The sequence below is a fragment of the Aythya fuligula genome, chromosome 1 (genome assembly GCF_009819795.1).
Source record: "Aythya fuligula isolate bAytFul2 chromosome 1, bAytFul2.pri, whole genome shotgun sequence".
Classification (NCBI taxonomy): domain Eukaryota; kingdom Metazoa; phylum Chordata; class Aves; order Anseriformes; family Anatidae; genus Aythya; species Aythya fuligula.
This window is the reverse complement of record NC_045559.1, coordinates 181,625,596-181,649,001: the sequence shown is the minus strand read 5'-3', so window position 1 is coordinate 181,649,001 and position 23,406 is coordinate 181,625,596. Positions and strand designations below refer to the sequence as shown.

General features: G+C 37.6%; 1 protein-coding gene across 2 annotated transcripts; it reads right to left on the bottom strand.

Moving 5' to 3' along the window:
- Positions 1–544: 544 nt before the first annotated feature.
- On the bottom strand, positions 545–23,341 carry ALG5 (ALG5 dolichyl-phosphate beta-glucosyltransferase). 2 transcript variants are annotated; one of them, XM_032207358.1, is made up of 10 exons: positions 23,162–23,341; positions 22,031–22,202; positions 20,754–20,800; positions 20,041–20,109; positions 18,679–18,771; positions 17,558–17,671; positions 16,160–16,219; positions 12,613–12,764; positions 3,043–3,128; positions 545–1,833 (listed from the first exon to the last, which is right to left on the bottom strand). In XM_032207358.1, exons 1-10 carry the CDS (start codon positions 23,237–23,239, stop codon positions 1,721–1,723), a joined length of 984 nt encoding a protein of 327 aa, XP_032063249.1. In that variant the 5' UTR covers positions 23,240–23,341; the 3' UTR covers positions 545–1,720. The 2 variants fall into 2 exon arrangements, with proteins under 2 accessions (XP_032063249.1, XP_032063250.1); XM_032207359.1 differs by having other exon boundaries at positions 22,031–22,203; positions 23,169–23,341.
- Between the last annotated feature and the right edge of the window lie 65 nt (positions 23,342–23,406).

Below are 23,406 nucleotides of genomic sequence, written 5' to 3'. Positions count from 1 at the left end.
TTTTTTTTTTTTGGTGTTGTTGTTAGAATGACCTATGCACAGTTGCTAAAGGAGACAGCTTAATAAAGAGAGATACTGGAGTGTTAATCTGCAGAGTTTTTTTCTTAAAGAAAAAAAGGCCTCATAGAATATATATTTAAAAAAAAAAATTATAAACTTAGCACTCCCCTTCCAAGCTCTAACATCCAACATCTAAAAGCAGAATTTCTTAAAGAAGAGGTCCCCAGATGTTTACTTATTATGCAGAAAACAATGCATGACCTCAGTCTCATCATTTGAAAAATGTGAACTATGTAGGTTAAAAGTTAAAATAAATTCAAATTTTAAGATAAGACATGAAGCAAATTTTAGGAATCTGCTTTTGGGAACTGCTTTTAGCAACTTGAATTAATTATAGGCAGGGCTGTTATTGTTCAAGCTTGATCAGGGCAATTTATTTCACCAAAACTGAGAAGCTTGTATTCTATTCAAGCAATGTCAGCAATGAATCATGATTGACTCTACAGAAATGACAGAGATATACGCGAACCAGGACACAGTAAAATCTGCAAAATAAAAAACAACTATATTTTTGAGAATTTATTCCAGCACTTCAATTTACAGAAAACTGAGGTAACCCTAACAGAAGCAAAACTCAATATTGCAGTACACCATTGCAGAAGACATAAGAATCACCAGTTAAAAATGTGAAAATACAACCATATACCCTTCATTCTTTAAATCTGTTCACATTTGTATTTGTCTTTGGCAGTCCACAACTGTTCTGAAAGCACTGAAGGTGAGTACTATGATAAGGTATGGCACTACTAATAAGGCCTGAGATCTTTCTCTCCCTCTCTGATCTTATTTGAAGTACGAGAATTTGAAATTGGCATTGTCAATGCACAGGCCCCCAGTGTGCCTAGGGTCTCATTTTTGCATGCTCTGCATTAGTTTTCCATACCCTTTTCACTACACATTCGGAGATGCCAAGGACTCCTAGCCTTCAGAATGCGGTCTTAATTAGTGTGTATGAACAAAACATATTTATAAAAGACAACATTTTAGAATGAAGTGTGCTTTCTCTTGGAACTCCTACAGCCTGGAGGTGATCTGCAGTGTGATCTCAGAAACTATTTCAGCTTCAGACAGCGACACTTGGAATGTCAAGAGACTACTGAAAGTCCTTAGAACAGGCTTAACAAACATTACTGTTACAACTCAGTAAACCCATTTAATGTTTCCCATAACACTGAATCTAAATACACATTAGAGCGAGCCATGATTGATCATTCCAAGTTGCAATATGGCCATATATTTCCAGATACTACAGAAATAAGTGGTTGTGGTCATTCACAACACAATATTGCACCTTGTAGAACAGAATGCCTCTTTCTAATCTGTATAAATTTCACTAGGAGAAATTCCAAATGTATGATGAGACAAAAGCAGACATATCTCTGTGAGTGAGTTGATAAGACATGTTAAAAAAAACCCTACTATTTAATAAAATAAAAACCTGACCACCAGATAAGAAAATCTTTTTTGGAAATGCTTTCTCTTTTCAGAACATTGCAGAAATTCCCTGTTGACAATCTTACAAAACACGTACATGCTGCAAAAAGGAAACCTACAGCAGGAGCAATGAAGAATTACCTCAGCTTTCATCACCGTTTAACTTGATTGAAATTGTTCTCATGTTCCATTAAGTATAATAATACATTTGGAAAATGTAAATAACCTAATTACATTTTCTTGTTTCAAGCTGCCAGGCACCAGTCATATATCGCAGTCGTATAAAAAGAAGATCCCTGCCCATCTGCAGCCAGCTCCAAAAGGGAACTAACTTAGAACCTGTGATTAATGAAGAAGAAAATCAGAAGGACATTGTTAGAAAAAATGAGCAATGGCAAAACATACTTTTACTAGTCATGAACCTCTGCATTCTCAGCACATTCAGCCCTACAACCTACACCTTGTCATAAAAAATATCACAAAAATATATATTAAAAATGTATTGCATGGTATATTACACTATACCATGAGTGGCAGCAGTACAGTAATTCAATGCATGCCACAGGATGCACAGTATTCTCTGAGACAGGGCTTTGTTCAAATAAATAGGAACCTGAATACCAATAGTTAAGGAAATGATTTCTGAACAACTTTGGAAACTCTTTGGAAATTGTCTTTGAAAGACAGTAACATGAATTGGCCAGTCTTCAGACAAGGTAAGGAACACACACCATGAAACCAATTCCTCTTCCATCTCTGCTAACATTTGTGCTAGGAAGCACAAACGGAACTGCATTGAAAGAAAATAGTCTCTTTTATAGTTAAGTTGGTTTAGGATGTTCTCTGTTTTCTTGCACCTTTTGTCACCATTACGGTTTGTTATACTTTTTGTTGTTCGGAGGTTTTGTTGAGGAGAAAAGGTTCAGCTTAAAAAATACAGAAAAAAAGAAGGAACTGCACTTGATAGGAGGAAGTATGCAAGCAGTACCTCTTAAGTTGTTTTTGCTACTGAAAAATATATAAAGCTATTCTTTCTAGTACCCCAGTAAGAGATCTCTGTACAAGTTTCAAAGAATCAAACAAAATCTTAAGAGAGGGTGCTCTAGAGGAGACTTAATAGATGGGTTGAGAATTTTGGAAGGAGAGACAGAGAAACAGAGCTGAATCGATAAACAATGATGGTCAGGCTTCCTGCAGAGCATTTTATAATTGCACTATTTTTATTAACACATTATTGCAAGAGGACTTGCTGAAGTAGTGCTTTATCCTAGCAGAATAATTACCTACCTTTTTCTCCAGTGTTACCTATTCACCTACTCTTCCTGTGCCTGTGCTACCATGCCATGTGAGAAGGCAGGCAAAGACATGAAATTCAAAATTTTTATGGAAAGAAGGCTGTGTACTATCAAAATTGGATAAAACGATACATTCTGGGAAGACTCATCTTCAGATTTTATTTATTTATTTATTTACTTACTTATTTATTTATTTATTTATTTGGGAGTGACACTTAAGGAATCTTACCAAGAAAATAAACCATTTCCTTACCTTCAATTTCAGTCCAGTTGACAGCAACTTCTGCTATAGGTATTCTCAAGTGCTGAGCTATGTAAAGAAGTTCTACATCAAATGCCCTGAAATAGAACAGGAAATAGCAAAATACAGTGATATTTATTTCCAGAAGGAAGGTGGTGGTACTGTTAATTAAATCCTTAGCGTAATTTAAAACAGGTTGGCACTCAGTTATGAAGTTGGTACCAATTCCCTACAGGTCTGATGCACATGAAAGGGAATTTAATTTCCTTGACTGAATGACTAAGAAAATAGCCAATGTACAGAAAACAATACTTCACTGCACTCTGTTTCTTAAGGTGTGTGTCATGCTGAGCTCAGACCACTGCTCACTTTTCATTCTGCCACAATCATGATTTAGAAAATTTTGAAGACCAAGCAGTCAAATGTGTGATGTCAATTTACATCTCTACTACTTTCACCAAAGAGGAAGACTACCTGCTGTGTTTTTATGCTGATCTGATACTTTCTCCCTGTACTTTCTAAGTGAAGAATAAAGGCAGCAGCACAGAAGTGATTTGAGAAGGTAGTGTACATAACAGAGCCTGAACAACAGCTGTACTTCACCCAGTGACCATTTAATGTACAACATAAAAACCCTAAAGACCTGTCTTTTTTTTTTTTTTTTTTCCCCTGCACAATTGTTCACAGGCTGTGCAGCAAAATGAACTGGGGAAGTGATCCTACGCTAATTAAGTCATCTAACCCCCTTGTCTAGTTTCTCCAAAATGAGCTTTAATCCTCACTGTTCTCTGCACAGAAAATTGTTTGTGTGCTTCATTCTTACAAGTATATGCTCAAATATGCCCTCTGAGCCTAAGGCACTGAGGCTATTGATATTAGAAAAGTGCTTTGGCAATGATGGCTTATAATGCTTCTGTAGAAATCAGCATACAAAGTTACTGGTAGTTGCTGTTGACAAGGGTGAATGCAAATCACAATTATAAAGTTTTTGGTTATGCTGGTCACATTTCTTAAATTTATTGATTGCTAGGTCTTTATTTTCCCCCTCTGCAGTCTTCAGTTACCAGTAGGGCTGTTCTTGTTCCTTGCTGGTCATTGAAACTCAAGCTAAAGACTTCCTCTCCCATAAAAATACAAAACAAAACAGAAACCACCACCTTTTTGATTTTTAAAGATATTAGCCTGTATTAAAAAAAAACAAAACACAACAGTGGCCATCCATATCTGATTTCTGTTAGATTCAAGATAAATTCAAACACAAATTCATTTCCCAGGGAACTAAACCTTGAAGGTCAAGGAATTAGAAATGTTCTAGCCAAGCTGTTGGTAAGGTTTCCAGTTTGAAGCCAACGGAACAGAAGTTGCAAAACAACTTATTTAGGTCTTGAAAATACTGCTGTGAGGCAGTCAAACACAATTCAACGCTAACCCATGTTTTCTCTCCGTAACTTCATACTTTAAGAATCTCCTTAAATTCTCATTACTAACTCTAAATCAATTGTTTTTTAAAATGACAAAAATAATCATCTGTTGCCATTGGAGAAAATGTATGCAATAAAATAATTAAATAACATTATTTCTTCATACTTCAAGTGTTGTTTGAATTCAAGCCCCTAGCAATTCCATTTGACACCACAGCTGTGGGATAGAAAGGTAGCCAAGAGCAAGCAAAAAGACATACTTTAGCAGGTGGCTAGCCAAATTCAGACATTACTTCCTTCTACTTCGATACAACCTTGTACTTCGATCCACCCTCTCCTTCAAGCAGTGCAGGCTATTTCTGCAAAATTATTAATGAACACAACAACAAGAGAAGCTACTTTGAAGTAATTACTCAGGTATGACACGTACACTTAGGTTCCCACTGAAGCACACTGGCCTGCTGGTGAAATCGTTACCACACACGCATCAACCTGAATTCACACGGTAAGTACGTGGAAACAGAACCACTGATAGTACTCTCAACAGCACTAAAACATGCAAAGGCAACATAAACAAAAGTTATCTACAGAGACTAGGTATTTTATACAGAGAATTTAGAACCACTACTCGATTTTGATTAGGACACACACCTTTTAATTGTCACAGAAATAGTTACAGGAATAAATTAATGTTTTTTGTTTTATTGTTTTTTCCTCAGTCAACTGTATCTGTGCCAAGCAGCCTTGCCATTTTGCTGTTTTCTTTAAATTAGGGCTGAATATCATTTTATTAATTATGCCACGGTCTCCTTTACTGAAATTGTACTACTTGAGTTTTTGCTGACATTTTATCTTTGTAAGCCAAAAACCCATGTATTCACCTTTGAATGTTTATGAGTCATGTGTATTAAGAGTAAATCTAATTTTGCAATACATACTACTTAACTGACTAAAAATCTTAAGAGACACAGAATAATTGTCTGATGAATTATACTATATGAACTGCTCTAAAAATATTACTCCATGAAGTATTAGCCTGGTGAACTAATGGTTATTTGCAACAATTCCTATGGACAACCAATTACCGGAATGTCAGCAATATACATCAGAGTAGAGCAACACTAAATAGTTTGGGGAACTACAGTGCTCAAAGTATAGGACTAAAAGGACAGGAATTAATCAAGTTGAACGCTAATACTGTTACATGTGGTTGTCATTTGTGTGACAGTGAACATATCCTGAAATATAAAGAACTCGATTCGAGGCTGAAAGGAGAATGACTTTTGTAGGATGCTGCTGGGGTACTGTTTTCCTTCAGCTGTTCCCTATCACCTTCCAGCACAATCCATATGCGTGCTAGAAGAGTTAATGAGGGAATTTAGGTTGTAGGGTACTCAGTACACTGCTGATCCTACGTTCAGACTGCAGACCACCAACTGCAGGCAGCACAGAAGTACTCAGTTTCCCTAGCCAGGATTTTGGTGTGGGTATATTAGCTGGAGCCAGCTGTAGAGATCAAAGCAACACCAGTGGATGAGCTGATGAGTGCAATACACGCGCTTTGACATGAAGCAGCACGTCAGCCACTTGCGAGCAGTTCACGTGTGACAGAAGCACTGTTGGGAACAGCAGGGAGTTGTTCCCACCGTGTACTCCAGGGGATCCTCCTGCAGAACGTGGATGTAGGCGCCTCCTGGGTGTGGAACACAGTTCAGAGCACCTACATTTGGCTCCAGCTTGAATGAATTCCTAGAAAAGCTTAACACTCTTCCTTGATCACGCAGAAAGTTCAGGCTCTAATTTAAGCACCTGAAGTTACCCCAAAATACACGGTGTGAACCATTTCCCCACCTACTCCTAATAGTGGCTCCATTATGTGTTAATTAACACAAACATCAAGTATAAAACACAGAAAAACTTTTCCGTGTGGTTGTGTTTATGCTAAATACTTTTGATTAAGTTACAATTTAAAGCTATGCTGGCTAAAACTCAGTTGAACACCAGGTTGGTAGGTGTTTAGCTGAATTCAATCCCTTTTAAACTGAACCTGTAAAATGTTTCTTCTTAAAAAAAATAATTTTGCAGAATAAATATCTGGTAATTAATTTGAAATTGCTGTTTGGCTTTGCTGCTCCAATACTAAATGTTTCAAATATCAAAATTTGGCATTCTGATATACCATTGCAACAGAAATTTAGAACTTTTCAACAACAAAGAGATGATGTGTTGTTCCAGCAAACTTAGAGGGCAGACAAAACTTTCGATGGCCAAAGAAAGAATGAAATATACTGTCATGCTCCAGCTGTACTGGGGCTTTTGAAAGCCCACATGTTCCTGCTAGGAGCAGCATTTTTTTATTTCTACAAGACAAAACAGAGATAGTTGTAACACCAAAATATTTTTGTGTTGATTAGATGTCCATAAACAATTCTACTTGTCATGCATAAAAACAGGAAAAAAGAATTCATTCCACTGCTTGTGTTCATCTACAATGCCAAAGAGGTGGAAACACATCCTTCCATACCAGTATTTATCTGTTTATTTAAGCAATGAATGCTTCTTTTTCTGTATATATATATATATATTTTACAGACTCACATTTAGAGGTTAGTGATAAACTGAAGAAGCAAATGTGACATTTTTATACTGAATTTTTTGTGTTTTAAATGTGAAAAAATGGCTTGTTCAGTGCACAAGGCAATTTTTTTAGACAAAAGTAATAACATTTTCATCTATTCTGATCTGTCAAGATTCTAATCTAATCAATTTATCTAATCAATGATCTTCTAAGTTGCTTAATATCATTATAAATTGCTACTTTACAAAATTATGTCAGTCAAGCCAGAACAAAAACTGTATTTTGAATTTCCTCTTATTTTATCAATATTCTAGGTAGGATAATAACTGCTGCCACGTCTAGCTCTTCTGTGTAAGGAAAGAAAAAATTCTGGCTGGATGAATTTTTTTTTTTGTAGTCAGAAAAAATATCAACGACCAAATTTTGGATAGGAAAATTCTGCCAGTGAGGCAATTGAATTTCCCAGTTTTCCTCTTGCACTTTATAATTTAACATAGAAAGCTACACTTTTCCAGGTCAAAACTGTAGATGCAGAAGTAAAGCTTCTTTTGGAATCTGAAAGTGAGTAATTCCAACCGTCTCTATTATGTTTTTAAAATACCTCTTTTAATTTTTTTTAGGTTTTTATTTAAAAAATGTGCTCCATCCATTTGTGAAAAATAGATTAGTGGTATAATCAGATTCAGAACCTAAAACACAAAGCATATGCTCGCTGTTCAAAAGGTTGCTCTCATTTCAAACTAATGTCAAAACTTTGCTATGTAGAAAGTAAATTTCAAGTTTGCATTCATATACATACAGCCATCTCTCTGAAGGACAATTACATACAAGAAGAAACCACTTACAAAAATCTTGTATACGAAGCAAGCATGACTTCTCAGTATCAAAAATATAAACAGTTTCCAGCATCTATTAATTTTTCAAATGCTTTCTGAACTTTAGAGTTCAAGTAATAAAATATTCCAGGAAATATCTTAGTCTCTTTTGAAAAATTGTTATGATTCTCATCACTGTAACAATAAAACAGTTTGCTTTTAAGATTTCCTAAACATAAGCATCTATAAATTAAATTCAGTGTAGCAAGAAGACAACTGTGGTCTTAATCTTGTAGTATTTTTAACGTTAAAGAGGTGATATACAACTCGGTGTCAACTGGAAGAGAAAAGCACGATGAAAGCAGAAAAACGTGGAGGTCTGAGCAACTAGCTTTTCATTTCTGCTGCAGCTGAAATTTGCTTATTTCCTCATGATTGAATCTGTCAAAGGCAGACATAGAATCATATAAAGGAAGATCGTGATGTCCTGTCACTACCCCCTTGCAATTTTTTCCTGTGAAAAGTGGGTATGGAAACACAAGGCTCCATTTAAAGGTGGTACAAGTTAAACACTTGAAACACCACAAGCATTTGTGTTTTGTGTCTCTGGTAACAATCGAAGTATGGAAACTAAAAAAATCTTTTGCTCCCTCCTACCTAGCAGCAGGACAGCTACATTGCTTACATTGACCAGAGTGCGAGACGTTCAGTTTCCAAGAAAGAGACTGTGCTCCCAGCACTGGGTCTTTGAGTGAGGCTTGTTATCAGCCTGCTGTGAGACATACAGACAAAACACCTGTATTATTGCTTGGATAAGTGTTGCTCTGCCTTATGGCAGTATTGACAAAACCCAGCACTACAGTGCAGTCTACTGCTACCCAGTGCTAATTCAGCACTTAATTGAGCACTTACTTACTCCCTGGTATGCAAAGACACTTCAGAATTCCTTTTTCCAAGGGGAAGAATTCTCTGGGCTTTTTGTCTACAGAAACAAGCAACACTGCCCATATGGCCCAGAAATTGACCTGCCTCAGATACAAAATTGGGTTAGTCGTATTCACCCTAATCCATGACTTTCAGTATTTCCTGAATAGTTTTATATTTTTGATGCAATTCACACACAAGCAGCCTGACATTTTTGCTACGTATTGTGACACCGTGAGTGGAATTTACCCTGCTCAACTTCAGTCACCTACAGAGATAGCTCCTGTACCAATTGTCCAGCATCCCTCTGTAGTGAGAGGTAGGAAGTGGGCACTTCTCGGCCACACTTCATCTGGCATGTTTTAGAGGTCCTGCACTAGAGGGAAGCGAATGATACCCTAATATTGTCCCTTGTTCTTTTGCTTCAGATGCTAGATAAGAAGCAGATGCACTCTAGATGAGATAGAAGGAAACCCAGTCCTTCAGGTGCACGTACTTATAATACAGCTGAGCAATTAACTTAACAGTTCAGGCAGGGATTATTAGAAAACCAATTGTATACCATTTTATATTAACATCTTATTAAATGTTATATATATCAGTGTTTAGTCTAAATATGACCCCATGTAAGAATTCATTCAACTCCGTAGCACCTCCAGAAATTGAAGCCTCACAAAACCTGAGCAGAAAGGACAGACCAGGCTCCTGCAGAACCTGCATTCATTCCCTTAAACAACTCACCACACGCTGGTCCAGCAGCAGGGGAACCCATGACAGACTCTATGACCATGCTGCTGGCTCTCAGATGGATATCATCCTATTAAATACTGCTTGTTTGCTGCAAGTTCCTAGCACTCTCCTCCATTATTACCAGAGTATCTGAGCACTCAAATGAATTCTTCTTGCAGTACTTAACTAATGGGATTTTAAGATTCAAACAGAATCAAATGATTTCTTTAGATGCCAAGTAACACCACCGACATGATGCAGGCGTGGTAATAGACAGATTTCAGAGCCTCTTGTCCAGTATCAACATAGAGGTTTCTCTCCAATCCCTTGCCAATGGTCTCAGTACGAATGAGTTGTTCTGCGACTCATTTAGGGATACTATATAATGCGGAATATTGTGTTCATCAGGCAGCTGTAGGAAGAAGGCCCCATAGTCCTTCCTCTGACAGCTTCATACTCACGAGGTGACAGAACTTCCACATCTAACCAGTTTTTGTTTTCCTTTTTTACACATAAGCTAAGTGATGGAAACATATCAGAAGCCAGTTTTATTTAACATAAGGAATTTCTACCATTGGATTACTTCAGATTATTACATCATTAAATACAAAGAAATCCGGTGCATAGTTCTGTGAGATGAATGGCTGATGTCTCTACACTGTTTCCTACTGCAGCTGTCCCAACTGTCTGTACACCATGGACATTTCACTTAAAACAACTATTTCCTTTAATATACTCACTTTGCCCACTTTCTTATTTCTTTTTCCCCCAGTTTTTTTCCAGATCTTACAAATACTGACTGGGAAAGGGACAATAATCTGTTCTGTGCACTGAAATGTTAGCTTCCACTTGCACAAGCTGGATGTTAGCTATGGAGCTGATGAGTAACTTTTGAGTCCATATTGTAGTATTTTCTTCAGCAGTGGCAAAGCCTTTCATCCTAAAATCTTTACTGTTCTGTCAGATTTGGTTGAAATTAGCCAATAGGTATGAAAATAAAGGGAGGGAAGCACAAGAACTGCCTGAAAGACAGAGGAGTAGAAAAGCAGACAGTATATTGCCTGTTTTGGCAGCAAATTAAAGGAAATAAATAAATAAATATTACTTTTGGCAGATTTGTGACTTGGAAGTATCTGAAGAGCTGCTTTTGGGAAGAATTTGAGCTGTTCTTTTTTTTTTGACTAACAAAATATTCTTCATCATGAACCAGTAAGCTTCAGAGAAAAAGGAAAACATTTACGGGATTAGTTTCTGGATTATTGTAAATAAAAAAGCAAGTACTGAAGGCTAATTTTACAGCTGCATATAAAAGCACGATGTATTAGCACACCAAGTCCTGAAGTGCTGGTGTGTTCCACACTATCAATAAAATTACCATAAAGTAAATTAACAATATCCCTTTATCACTGCCTGTATTCTTGGATAAAAATTGATGATTGCATTTTCACAGATTAAAATAATTGTTTTAATTCATTCCTTTCAGATTTCCTTCTTGAACCACTTAAAGAGTCAAGTTAAATAGGATAATTTTGAGATGTGCACTTCTGGGCTATTGATACATGTTTAGCCATGTATTTAGAAAATTCCTGAATATGAAATTTACAGTTTTATAAATCATGTTTGGTTTTGGAGGTAGCAGCATAAATCAAGATTCTAGCTCAGCTACGGTTTTCTTTATGGCAATCAGGAAACCACTCAGCCAGGAAAGTGATTTTGCAGAAGCTGAACACATAAAATTCCAGATCCAGTTTAAGAGAAGCTGCATCACACACACCAAATTTGTGTGCTCAAACAATACCTTCACAAGCCCATCTCTAGGAGTGATAAAGCGTGACTACCACTGCCAAAACTCAACCTAAAACGAGATGTAAATGGATTTTACTGAGACTGTGGGATTAGGCATTTTTTTTGGGAACACTGGTCAGTAATTCTTCTCCCTGTAGCATGCAGTAGCCTGTGGAGTTTTTTTTGGGATGAACACAGTAATTTGAAAAGATTTGATGATAATTAAACTTGGGGACTGTCATGATGCTTTTAAGCAATAACTGTGGACTAGGAAGTTTACAGAAATTCTGGTATTTATGGGGAAACAGCGTTTCAGTCTCATAACAATAATCATGACTGTCACTCTCATAAGGGAACTGTTCTAGCTAAATTATAAAGAAAGTTCTAAAGTAATTCAAAGATCATGCATCATTTTCTAGTGCCTTAAATGACTGAAATCTATCAGTAGTCCTCTCGTTAGATATTCCAGCCAGAAAATAAAGGTATTTCCTTTTTCTTTGAGCCTTTAGCAATTACCAGTATCTTGTCAGATATGAACATTAGGAAAAATGCTTTGGTTAAGGAACACTCAACTGTGAGGTTGTATTGCATAAAAATAGTTTGTTAAAAGTTTTGAATAGGATTATTAACTATCAACTTTCCATAGCAAAATAAGAGCTTCTCTCCATTTCTTACTCTGCCTGTAGGGCTCATATCTGTAAAAGGAGAGAGGACTCTCAGAAATAAGTAATTGAATATAATTGAATATAAGACAACAACAACAACAAAAAAAGTCTGATTGGGTTTTCTTGCTTTTAGATGTGAAGAGAGAGGAGAAGAGTCCACTTTCCTAATCAATCACCTATTGGTCTGACAAAGCAAAACCAAAATGTACTACTTCTGAGTACTACAAAACTCTTTCTACACCACATGCCAAAGTAAAATGGACTTGCAAGGAAGGCATCAAGGATGTTATCCAAAATCTCTGCAACGTGGTCTTACAATCCTTCCTGCAGTTTACATTGGATGCTATTTTAAAGTCAAAACTTAGTTTAAAACTTAGCAAGTCCATCTGTTTCCCTTATCCCTACCTTCACAAAAAGAAAAAGTAAAATGAACTAATTCCTGAAGTAGACCTTAAGAATAAAATAGAATTCCTAGCAAATACCAAGGTATTTTTACTATACAAGTAGTACTGTAATTCATCAAGAAACTGGGCAGCTAGGATTTATGCACAGACATCATGTTTCATAGTAGCTGCAATGCTGAAATTACTTTTTCAAAACCACGTTCAATGAGAAACAAAACAAAACAAACAAACAAAAAAAAACAACAAAAACAGAGAATTTACCAGCGTTCTACGTGGAGAGTTGAGAAAGTCCGCAAGGCAGCTTCTCTGGTGAAGAGTTTAAATCCACACTGTGTATCCCTGATTTCTTTGACACACAGAAACCATACAAGGAAGTGGAACCCGTACATAAGGAGAGTTCGAAAGTAAGAACGCTGTGAACAAATGACAAGTAGTTAGATGGCTTCATTTATGTGATGAGTGAAGTGTTTCAAGAGAGCTGGCTTACAGGACAATAAACATGTTTTGTGACAGCTTTCAAAGGCTGTAAACTATTTTTGTTTTGCACTGGAAGCAAACCAGAACTTTTGGATTCTTACAGTGAAACAAAGCTAGAGCTGAAAGGGAACGACTTGCCAGTCAAGTTCACATTTAGAATATAGGCACAGGGTATGAAAAGTCCAAGTTCTTGTTGCTTTACCTAATTCAGAGCAGCTTTCCATTCTGGACAACACCGTATCAAGCACAGCAGAAATCCAAACCTGGATTTCAACTCAGATTGAGCAGTACAGCCTGTGATTTCCAGGGAACTGGGGGTACCAGGAAGAGGAAAGTGAAGGAGGAAGGTGGAATGGCATGCTACATCCTCTGCTCCACTGGGTACATCTGTCTGGTTGGCTGAACAAGCCCAACAAATTCACAAGTTAACACAATCAACACTGGAGAATAACCCAACAGGGCTGCATAAAGACTGTTATTCTTAAGAATACACAGTAAAAACTATGCAGGTTCCAGCTGCTACCCCAAAACATTTTTTTGAAAGTTTATTATTATTCCTAAAAACCAAAACCACACAACAACAATTGAAAACAAACAAACAAACAAACAAACAAAAAAAAAAACAAACAAAAAAACCAGGAGCATCCCTTGTTGTTTGCATTGAACACTTCTTTCATTAAAGATTCAATGATCTCCAGAGATTACACACAATGTGTTAAGGCACTTAAAGGAATGCAATTAAAGAATGGATTTTTTTTTTTTTCCAGCATGTGATGGTCCAAGTAACAAACAGGACTGAAGTAACAGCTGCTGTGTAAGGTAATTTTTCATTTTATACTTCCAGCAATGTTCCAGTCACCTCTTTTGTTCTTTTGCAAATGTATTTTATGTTCCTGCTACAAGTTTTCCCAGTCTATTGTTTGGTTACACTTTTGGCCTTGACATAATAATCACACAGATGTGTTTGTCCATGCAATCCGGAGGCTGCCTTCTGGGTTTGCAGAGATCACTCCTAGTCTTGTGTTCAAGACAGCTCCTAAGCAAACAGGACTCAGACCCACAAATCACTTCTGAACTCACTGCTGAATTAAGCTGAATTTAGATGATTGTATCTAGGACAGCAAGCCAAATACTACGCAAAATCTTTAGGAGCCAGCAATTCATCTGTTAAGTATCTCTGGGTGATAAGAGATTCCTTTAAAGCTAGTAATTGCAAACCTCAGTTAAAAAATGGGAAGATGTTCAGCTTATTATGTAAGAGCTTCTGGCTTAAGGAAATTTATAGCTTTTGCCTCTTAGAAAAGAGCTCTAGCCCTGAGTTAATGGTGGATATGGTGTGGATTTTTTGGGTCTTTTGGTGAAGGTGAGCCACCCTGTACCCAGTAACACAAGACTACTTACTAGTCCCAGAAGGAAAGCTCTTAGAGGCTGCATGACTGCCATCCTGTAATAGCGTGCACTTTGCAAAAAGGAGCTCCTGTGTTATGTTCATTGCTCTCAGGACTATTTATGCCTTTATTTATGGACTCATTAACGTACATTAACAATTCTAGAAGCAGAACAGCAATATTGATGTCTTGAGAATTAAATTAAGGGTGAAATTCTGGTCTTAATAAATCCCACATGGCTTCTTATCACAGCTTTATTCTACTGTTCTAGATGCCACTAAGCCCAGAGAGAAATCCCAACTTCTCAAACATTATTTTGCATCTTTTTTTATTTTTAATACCTATTGCTTACTCAGCAGTTTTTTCCCCAATGTGGTAGTCCTTCCTTTCCAGACCTGGGACAGGTAGAGTGATGAAATGTGCTACATATTTTAAACAGAACATTGCCACCTAATCAGTTGATGATGCTCTCATAAAAAAGTCAGAAATAGGGGGAGAAACAAGAAGCAAAGGGGGGATACTCTCATCCTGCCAACTGTATTTCTGCATTAAAAGCTAAAACGCTGTTCCGATTCTTCTCCCTTACCTAGCAAACCCTTCAAAGATGCTAAGAAATATGAGTGAAATATGAGATGAAAGTTCATGTATACTCAGTGCCTCAACACAGCATGAAGGAATTCTGTGGGCTCCAATTTATTAGCTACATGGTCTCCATCTAGCTACATGGTCTTCATATAGCAGCAACATTTCTAGGACTCAGACTAACTGTAAATGGTGTATTCTGTCCCACAAGCATGCAAGTACCATGTCAAATATTTGTTCTTATTTGGGAAAATTATTATTATTATTTTTTTCCTATTTTTTTTTTCTTTCTGTGAGGATGCTGACATAAACACACCAGTATTTATAAGAACTCTTTTCCAGTGCACTGCTCCAATACCACTTGATAAACCAGAAGAAAAAAAGTTCAAGATCTACCAGGGGCTGAACATTACCAGAGTAACTTCTTTTGGACTTTTTAAAGGACTTTTTGGACTTTTTACTATTTGGGTATATATATCAGTTTCAAGTATCAAACATCAGCATACAGAAAGCTTACTCTTGAGAACATTCAACATGATGAGCATATCTAATGATGCTCAAAAATATTAGTCCAGCAATGTGTCTGTTGTAATACAAATTCCATGCCTGTGCTTTGTCAACTATTGTCAGCCAAGACATCAGAAAACCAGATGCAAGATAAGACTGTGCCTATGCATCCCTGTTTATTCCACAAGAGCCACACACTGAACAGGACCGTTCAGTAGATTGAGTACAAACTCAAAAATTTTACTGTAATACAGAAAAATTACAGTACAGTACTTTCCCCACTGATTGAGATACTCTTCAAAGTTTATTGCTAATTACCCCTAACTCACTTTGAACAGCCCTCAAGATCTGTAGATAACAAGCTCCTGCTGTGGAAGAGAATCAATGAAAGTGAACTCATCATTTGCCTTCCACTCCACCACCACTACTGGCAGAAAATGTACACTTGAACAGAGACCATTCCACTGCAGCAGCTTTAACTCATCAGTTACAAAATGTTAACTTCTGAGGACTGTGCCTGAAACTTTACTTCCTAATGACAGGAAACCAAAGTTGTCTCTAGTAACCAATTAAGTCAGGAATTTGAAGCTCTGCTTGTAAGATGTTCTCAACTAGGAAAACGGAATCCTTCAATCATAACAATAACTGAAACCAGTTCAAAGTTGGTGGTGCCTGAAATCTAGAACACATCCGTTGTATGTGATGGAGCATATGTTCCACTAATGGCAAACATTTCCTATTTTCCAGCTTCCATTCTTTTGCAGATCTTGCTTATTTAATTGTAAAACCTGTACAGCAGATACAAATAATGGAAATATTTTGAGTACTGGTACACAGAAAGAAAAGGAACAAACCTTTGCTATTGAGTCCTTTTCCAGATGAGCTCTAGAACCACAGGAAATGGCCATCTGGTTCTGTGCAGGAATTCAAATTAAAGAATTATTAGTTAAACTAACATTTTCTGAATCATTGGAATTTTATGTGAGTCTCCACATGAAACCTTTACGAGTGATGATAACTGTATAATAAAAACTTCAGAGGTGTATACTCTTCTGTGTCCTGTAGCTGCAGTTTTTCTGCTGCTATATTCCAAGGCTAAAATAAATCTTTTTTACGACTAAGAGATCATCTAAAGGTTATTACATTTTCTATATGGTACGTACGGATTGGTACAATTTATTCATATCTGGCTTAGTTTACATTGTTCCTCTGAAGTATGCATACAGTAAATATATTAAACAGCACAGAAATGCAGTGAGCATTCCAAGGCTCCTAAAGTTATAATGTATGTTTTCCCTTAGATACTACATTGTGAATGGTAACAGAATACTTGTTCCTTTGATGTATCTTCAAACAAGTAAAACACCCTGGTTTCAGTCACAAATATAATCCCAAATTAAATCAAAAGCGATGCTCAAAATAGAATATTTAAAGTTATTCTCACGCTAGTACTTCTCACATAAACCCCCCCTAAACCTGCTGTGTTAGTGTGGGATTGATGTTGAAGAACCAGCAGCGGCTGCTGCTGCCTGGGCAGTGAAAAGCATCAGGGAAACACTGCCACCCGGTGGCCCCGGCGCTTCTGTACCTACACTCATGGACAGCTGCTGCCCTTTGTACAGGTGCAGCCATCAGAGAGTTCCCACTGGAAAGCTGTGTACCATTTCTTGCATATTGGGAACCTAGCTAGATGTAATCCTCTGTTCTGCACTTAAATCCCAGGCTAATGAAAACAAACCTCAGTTCTTTCAGGTCAAGCACGTGAAAGACAATGACCATGAGAGAGGGATTCTTCTTACAGTTTTCTGAATTTGTATTTACAGGAGTTCTTCCAAATACTGTCATTAAACAAACAATTCTAAGAAAATAAAACCTCTAAAAATAGAATGAAATTAAGATGCACCCTTGAAGTTATATAGGATGACATCAGATAAGAATACTACAGTTAAATAAGCAAATACAGTATTTTTAAGTGAATAAAACATGGTATTTATACAGAGAATAACAATTTAAAAGGAAAACTGGTAAATAGAATGTTATGTGCTGCATTGAAATAGGCACAGTGAGTACCAAGGAGGTAAGAACTCCATGGAAGCTACCTCCTGCAGCCCATTCTCACAACTTCTAAGCGTGAGGTCTTCAGACTGACAGCTACATCTTCAACTGGATCTCAAAGAGCTTAAGGTAAAGAGAACTATAAAAATCTATCTGTATGCATGTGTATTAAACTAAGATAGACAGTTTATACTCACAGGCCATGGTTGAAGATTGTTTAGACCTTCTTCTACTTTTTCAATATCTGCAAATTTTGTAGCTCCATCTGCATCAGCCATAAGAACTGTTTTCCCTCGAGAAATGAAGACACCCTACAATCAAAATAGTCAATAAAAATCTACACCTTCCAAATCAGTATTTGTCATAAGCTAGCTGCAAACACTGCAAGCACCTGATGTAGCAACCAGAACAGTGATATCTCAAAGACTCAACACAACAGGTGAGGCTTAATATTCTGCCACTAACAATTTATTAAATTATATTGTAACAACATCTAAAGACTTTACACATGGCACACTGTCCCAAAACAGGGAATGCACAAACACAAAAAGTTAACAAACCCTCTCTGGAGAAGCTTGCAAACTAAAAGCTTTACAAACTAAAATTGTGAGACATGACAAGTTGCTATTGTCAGCTAAACAGGGGAGCACAAAGCAGTAATTAGCAGTTGCCAACACACTGAACAGCCTTCCTTTGTCATTTACACTATGGAAAGGAGGATCCAGTGCTACTTTTTAATAACACAATTTCAGGAGAATTCAAGAGAGAATCTGAAATTAGGTCTGAGGAATAATAAGCCCTAAGTCACAGTGTCACTGCAAAACATATATGCTGCAGGTTTTGTCACGTTCTTGGTCAGAGATCTTTGACAATGTTTGATGGGGTTCAGACAGGGAAACAATTAATGGTGGGTTTGCCAAATGCATTGTCTTAACTGAACATATGTGACTTTGGAAAAAAAAAAAAAAAAACAAAAAGGCAATGAAGCCCCACTATAAAGTGCAAAACTGTATCACACACAGAATCATCATATAAAAGAATTCTTTGTAATTGTTCTTCCCAGGAATAAAATACCATTTCTGAGATCTAATTTCAGATCTAAAAAAAAATCAGATAATTAAAAATTTAGATATCTAAAAGATTTAGTTATGTTTCTTTTATAAAGAGCTTTTATTTTAATTCATGGAACCCATACTTAGTTTTCTAGCAATCATTTTGTCAATATATTGAAATCATAGTGTAGATCAGCATAGCTCTACCTTCTGCATATTTGGGCACAGGTAGTTCAAACAGAGAAAGAGATTAAAGTATTAATTACCATCCTGACTGCTCCTCCTTTCCCTCGATTTTTTACTAAAGAAAGGACTCGCACTTTGTCGCTTCCATATTTCTTGCAGTACTTCATTGCAACCTGATAGACATACAAAAAACGAGCATAAAACAAAAACAGGAATCAAGGTAGAAGTTTACATTTTCTCACCCTTTCTTTTTTGTTTTAATTTAATAGCACATAGCTATAATCACTTCAGTCTCCATAAATACATTGCCAGTGTTTGCTGGAGTCTGTTTGGGGAAAATAAAAACCAGTTCACAGTCAACACAAAAAGACTGGAGAAGCTAGGCATGTTCAGTAGAACAGGATATTCCTCCAAGCAATTCTAAACTCCATTCATTGAAGTCCAAAAGACTCACAATACCAATGTAACTTATACCACGCTATTTCAGACCCTTTATACTAACACAAATATTTAATCAAAAAAATATATTTCTTTACTGCTATTATCTATTTCTCACTTGTCTTGCTGCTCTCTGTGGTCTTAAAGAATCAGTGATCTAAAATCCTATTCACATTGATGTGCAGTTTTCTTCCATGCTATGAGGGAACAAACAAATGAACTTTTTCCTCTAATCTTTTCTAACAGCTGCCACAAGTCCTTGCAAGTCCAGAGGCTCATGGCCACAGTGCAGTCAGTTAGAAATGATACTAGAAAGTACGCAAAGTCAATAAATACATATCTGAACGATACTTAATGGACAAGCTTAAGCTTGAGAAGCTTAAGAAGAAAATGAAAAAGCAGCATTCAATTTAGTATCTGACCCCAAAGTCTACCAAGAAGTAATTAAAAATAATAATAAAAAAAATCCCAAGTTGGCCAGCCTTCCTTTCCAGTGACATTCATCAAAGTAGGAGAAGAATGCAGAACTATTCTGAAAACAGTTACTGTCACTAGGATTTTAAAATGAACACCACCACAAAGGATACAATAAAGAGCTACACAATGTGTCAGCCATTCTGTCAATTACAGTATGAATCTGCTATTTTAAAAGGTTTCTAATGCTTCCTTAAGTTTTTATTCACATCACTGTGCACACAGAGTATTTCAGAAGTTTATTGAAGCTAAGATTTGAATTTTTACAATTTCAGCAGCAGAAAAAAACTCCGTGTGGGGAGCACATCAGCCAGTCAAGAATACTGGCATTCAAAAAATAATTGTATGTGTATGCTTATGCATATGTGACATCCGTAATGCAGGTAGGACAATGACAGAAAGTATTCAGAAACTTGAATTTGAATTGTCAAGTATTTCAAGTAACAAAACGTAAAGGCAAAACATTATTTGAAACTGCAGCGTAAAAATCCATACCTCTGATTTCTTGGTAAGACATTTCTTTTTCTTACCTTTGTGGTTTGATCTTTACTTCCATCATCAACCACTATTACTTCATAAGTGAATGAAGGATCTTGTTTCTTAAAAAGAAGAACAGAAAAAACTTATTTCATCCAATATCTGAAGTCGGTGTTTTGAACATCAGCATACCTTACCTCTATCAGTTTTCAACTCATTCATGTTGAGACAGGCACCAATATAACGCAGTAAATTTGCTACGGTAGCAATTTTAGTCAAAGAATTTTGCCACATTTGATGCCTGTTCCATTATATTGGCTGTCATATTGTTCCTCAACTATAATTTAGAACTAAAAAAAATTAATTTATAAGAGGTGAAAATTCAGAACAACATCACTGCTAATACAAACAAACCAAACAAAATGCACAAGGTGCTTCTTACCCAAATAAACAACCCTAATGAAGAACACAGGTTTAAAAAACTTTGGGACAAACAACTATATAGTTTAGAATGTTAAATGGATCATTAATCCTTACTTTCCATCTTGGAGAGATAGCATGCATCACACAGTAGTAATTAAATTTAATTAAAAAAATGCCATCCAGTATTCAATCTAAAAATAACTGATAAGAGACAAAGTATTACTTCCAAGTGGCTAAAATTACGCTATTTAACATACAGCAAAAAACCCCAATGCAAATAGATCACAGACTTATTACATATAGTAAATAAAGATAATATATTTTGAATGCAAAATGAAAATACCTGTCTTTTTTCCAGAAAATCCATAGCTTCATCCATCATAAGAGGTACTAGACAAAAAAAAACACAAATATGAAGTTAGTAGATTTTAACAGGCTAAACACCAAAAAGCATCTGTACATGCAAGCTGACAACAACCACAAAGCTAAGATGAGCAAACTGCTTTCTTCATACTACACCAGCTTCAGTAGACAAGCTTAGCACCTGCAATTCTAAGCCTCATCCTTTCTGAATGGAAGGACAATGAAAAATCTCACACACGTAAGACAGACACAAAAATTTATTTTAAAGATTAGAACCAGGTCTCCATTTTAAAATGCTATTCTCTAAGCAGTATTAAAGAAAAAAAAAAAAATCTCCAAGCTATTTAAGCCAACTGACAGAGAAATTCCTAACGCTACTTAGTCCCATGCCTTCTCCTACTACAGCTGTTAGCTGTGATGCTTCAGCCAAAAAAACGACACTATTTTTGCAGCAGATTTATCTGCAGGTTAGAAACACATTCGACTTTATGGCCATCTTTGCAAGACATACTCATTTCTGAACTCATTGCAGGTGCTTACTCTGTCTCCAGAGAGACAACTAAATGAAAAGCACATTAAATATACATGTGCTTGCAGTAAGCAAGAACTTAAATGAGAACCAGGACTGAGGAATGCAATGGACTCAAAGAACTAGGCCTACCTTGTGTCCAGATGCACATTATTTGTCAATATCCCTCAAGAGAATTCCAGACAGCTCGCTACTTTCACTCACCAAGAATAGAAAGGTATGCTACCACATCAAGCAGAAGTACAGCTCTACAGCTTGACAATTTCTGTCACATTGGAAAGTCTTTGCTTTTTAGTCTCATGTCCTCATACATATGGCCAAGCCAAAAGCCAAACAGCAGAATTAAAGCCATGAGATCATTCCTTTCCTGCTTGTCTGAAACTGCTGCTGTTGCTTACAGCAAGCTCTGAAATTAATTTTAAAAGTCTGTTTATACGCCTAGCTTTACAGCAACTACAGGGGCAATGAGCAGCTATCCTGCTATACTTTAGCAAAATAAAGCAGATTCTTACAAGTGCTCCATCCTACTTTTAGCAGCAACAGTCAAATTACACAATAACTTAATTTTGAAATTCAATGTGCTTGGACTGTTTTTTTGGAAACTGCGTAGAAAATCAGACACATAATCTGGCGAGCTACAGTCTACTGCCAACATAAACTGACCTCTGCATTATCAGAGGAACAACAGATAGATTTTCTTCTTTTTCTCAAAACAAGAAAAATCTTACACCGGTCTTCCTCATTGTATGAAGGCACAACAACAGAGAGTTCCTTTGTGGGGGGATCGTGTATACTTGGTACAGATTCTTTCCTGCCTTCAGAATTTATGAAGAATTTTTCTTCTTCGTATCGGTGAAGGGCTGGCATTTTTATGGCAGTTACATGAGCAATCACACAAATCTGTAATAAAAAAGATAAAAAGAGAAAATATTTGAGCATTGTTTATATACCAGCATTGTATTAAAGGTTTATCTAGCTGCTGAATACGTTACAAGGGGCAACCAAACGTATTTCAGTAATGCGATGGGTCAATAGCACATTGCTTCATCCACCAACCAAATTGCAAAGGACCAAAAACTTCTTGTGTGAGTGCTGATCTGCTCGAGGGTAGGAGGGCTCTGCAGAGGGATCTGGATAGGCTGGGCCGAGGCCAACTGCATGAGGTTCAACAAGGCTGAGTGCTGAGTCCTGCACTGGGGGCACAACAAGCCCAAGGCTGGGTATTAGGAGAAATTTCTTCACTGAGAGGGTTGTGTGGCGTTGGAATGGGCTGCCAAGGAGGTGGCGGAGTCACCATCACTGGAGGTGTTCGAGAAGCACATAGATGTAGAACTTGGTAGCGTGGTTTAGCGGTGAACTTGTCAGTACTGGGTTAAAGGTTAGACTAGATGGTCTTAAGTCAACTGCGACTCCGGATGCCCTCGAAGGGCTGGTCTACGCCTTGCCGCACCTTGTCCAAATAATCTGTCAGCCAGCTGGCGTTACCTGTGTCCTGTGCTGAGCCACTGGAAGCGGTGGCATTGCTGTGGAGTACAGCACGCCTCTGTCAGAGCACCTCTATGCACAGCCGAAACACAGCTGACACCTGTCTCCCCAAGTCCTCGGGAGCACCACAGACGTGGCAGCAGTGTCGTGCGGCAGAATTTCGGTTTCTATGCGAAAATCCTCAACCTCGCTCCCCATTTCACAGCAGCTCCCCATTTTACACCCCTTGTCCCCGAGCGGCTGGGGCAGGATCCCCACAGCGGGTGCCTCCAGCAGGCGTACAGCCCCCGGGACAAATCACACCCCCCGCGAGCCCACCCCCGCTGCAAACACCACACACCCCGAGCCCTCCACACCACCCCAGGAGCTCTCACCAGGAGGAGGAGGAGGAGGAGGAGGAGGAAGGCTGCCAGCAAGGCGACGGCCTCGGGCAGGGGCAGCGGCAGCGCCATAGCCCGCGGCGGCGGGGGGGAGGCAGCGGCTCGGCGCCCTGAGGCGAGGCTACAGCCACGCGGAAGCCGCCATCTCCTTTCCCTTCCCTTCCTTTCCCTTCCCCGCCCCGCCGTGCTGGCAGCCGGCCGGCAGCGGAGGCTTCTGGGCGCTGCAACCCCGGAACCAC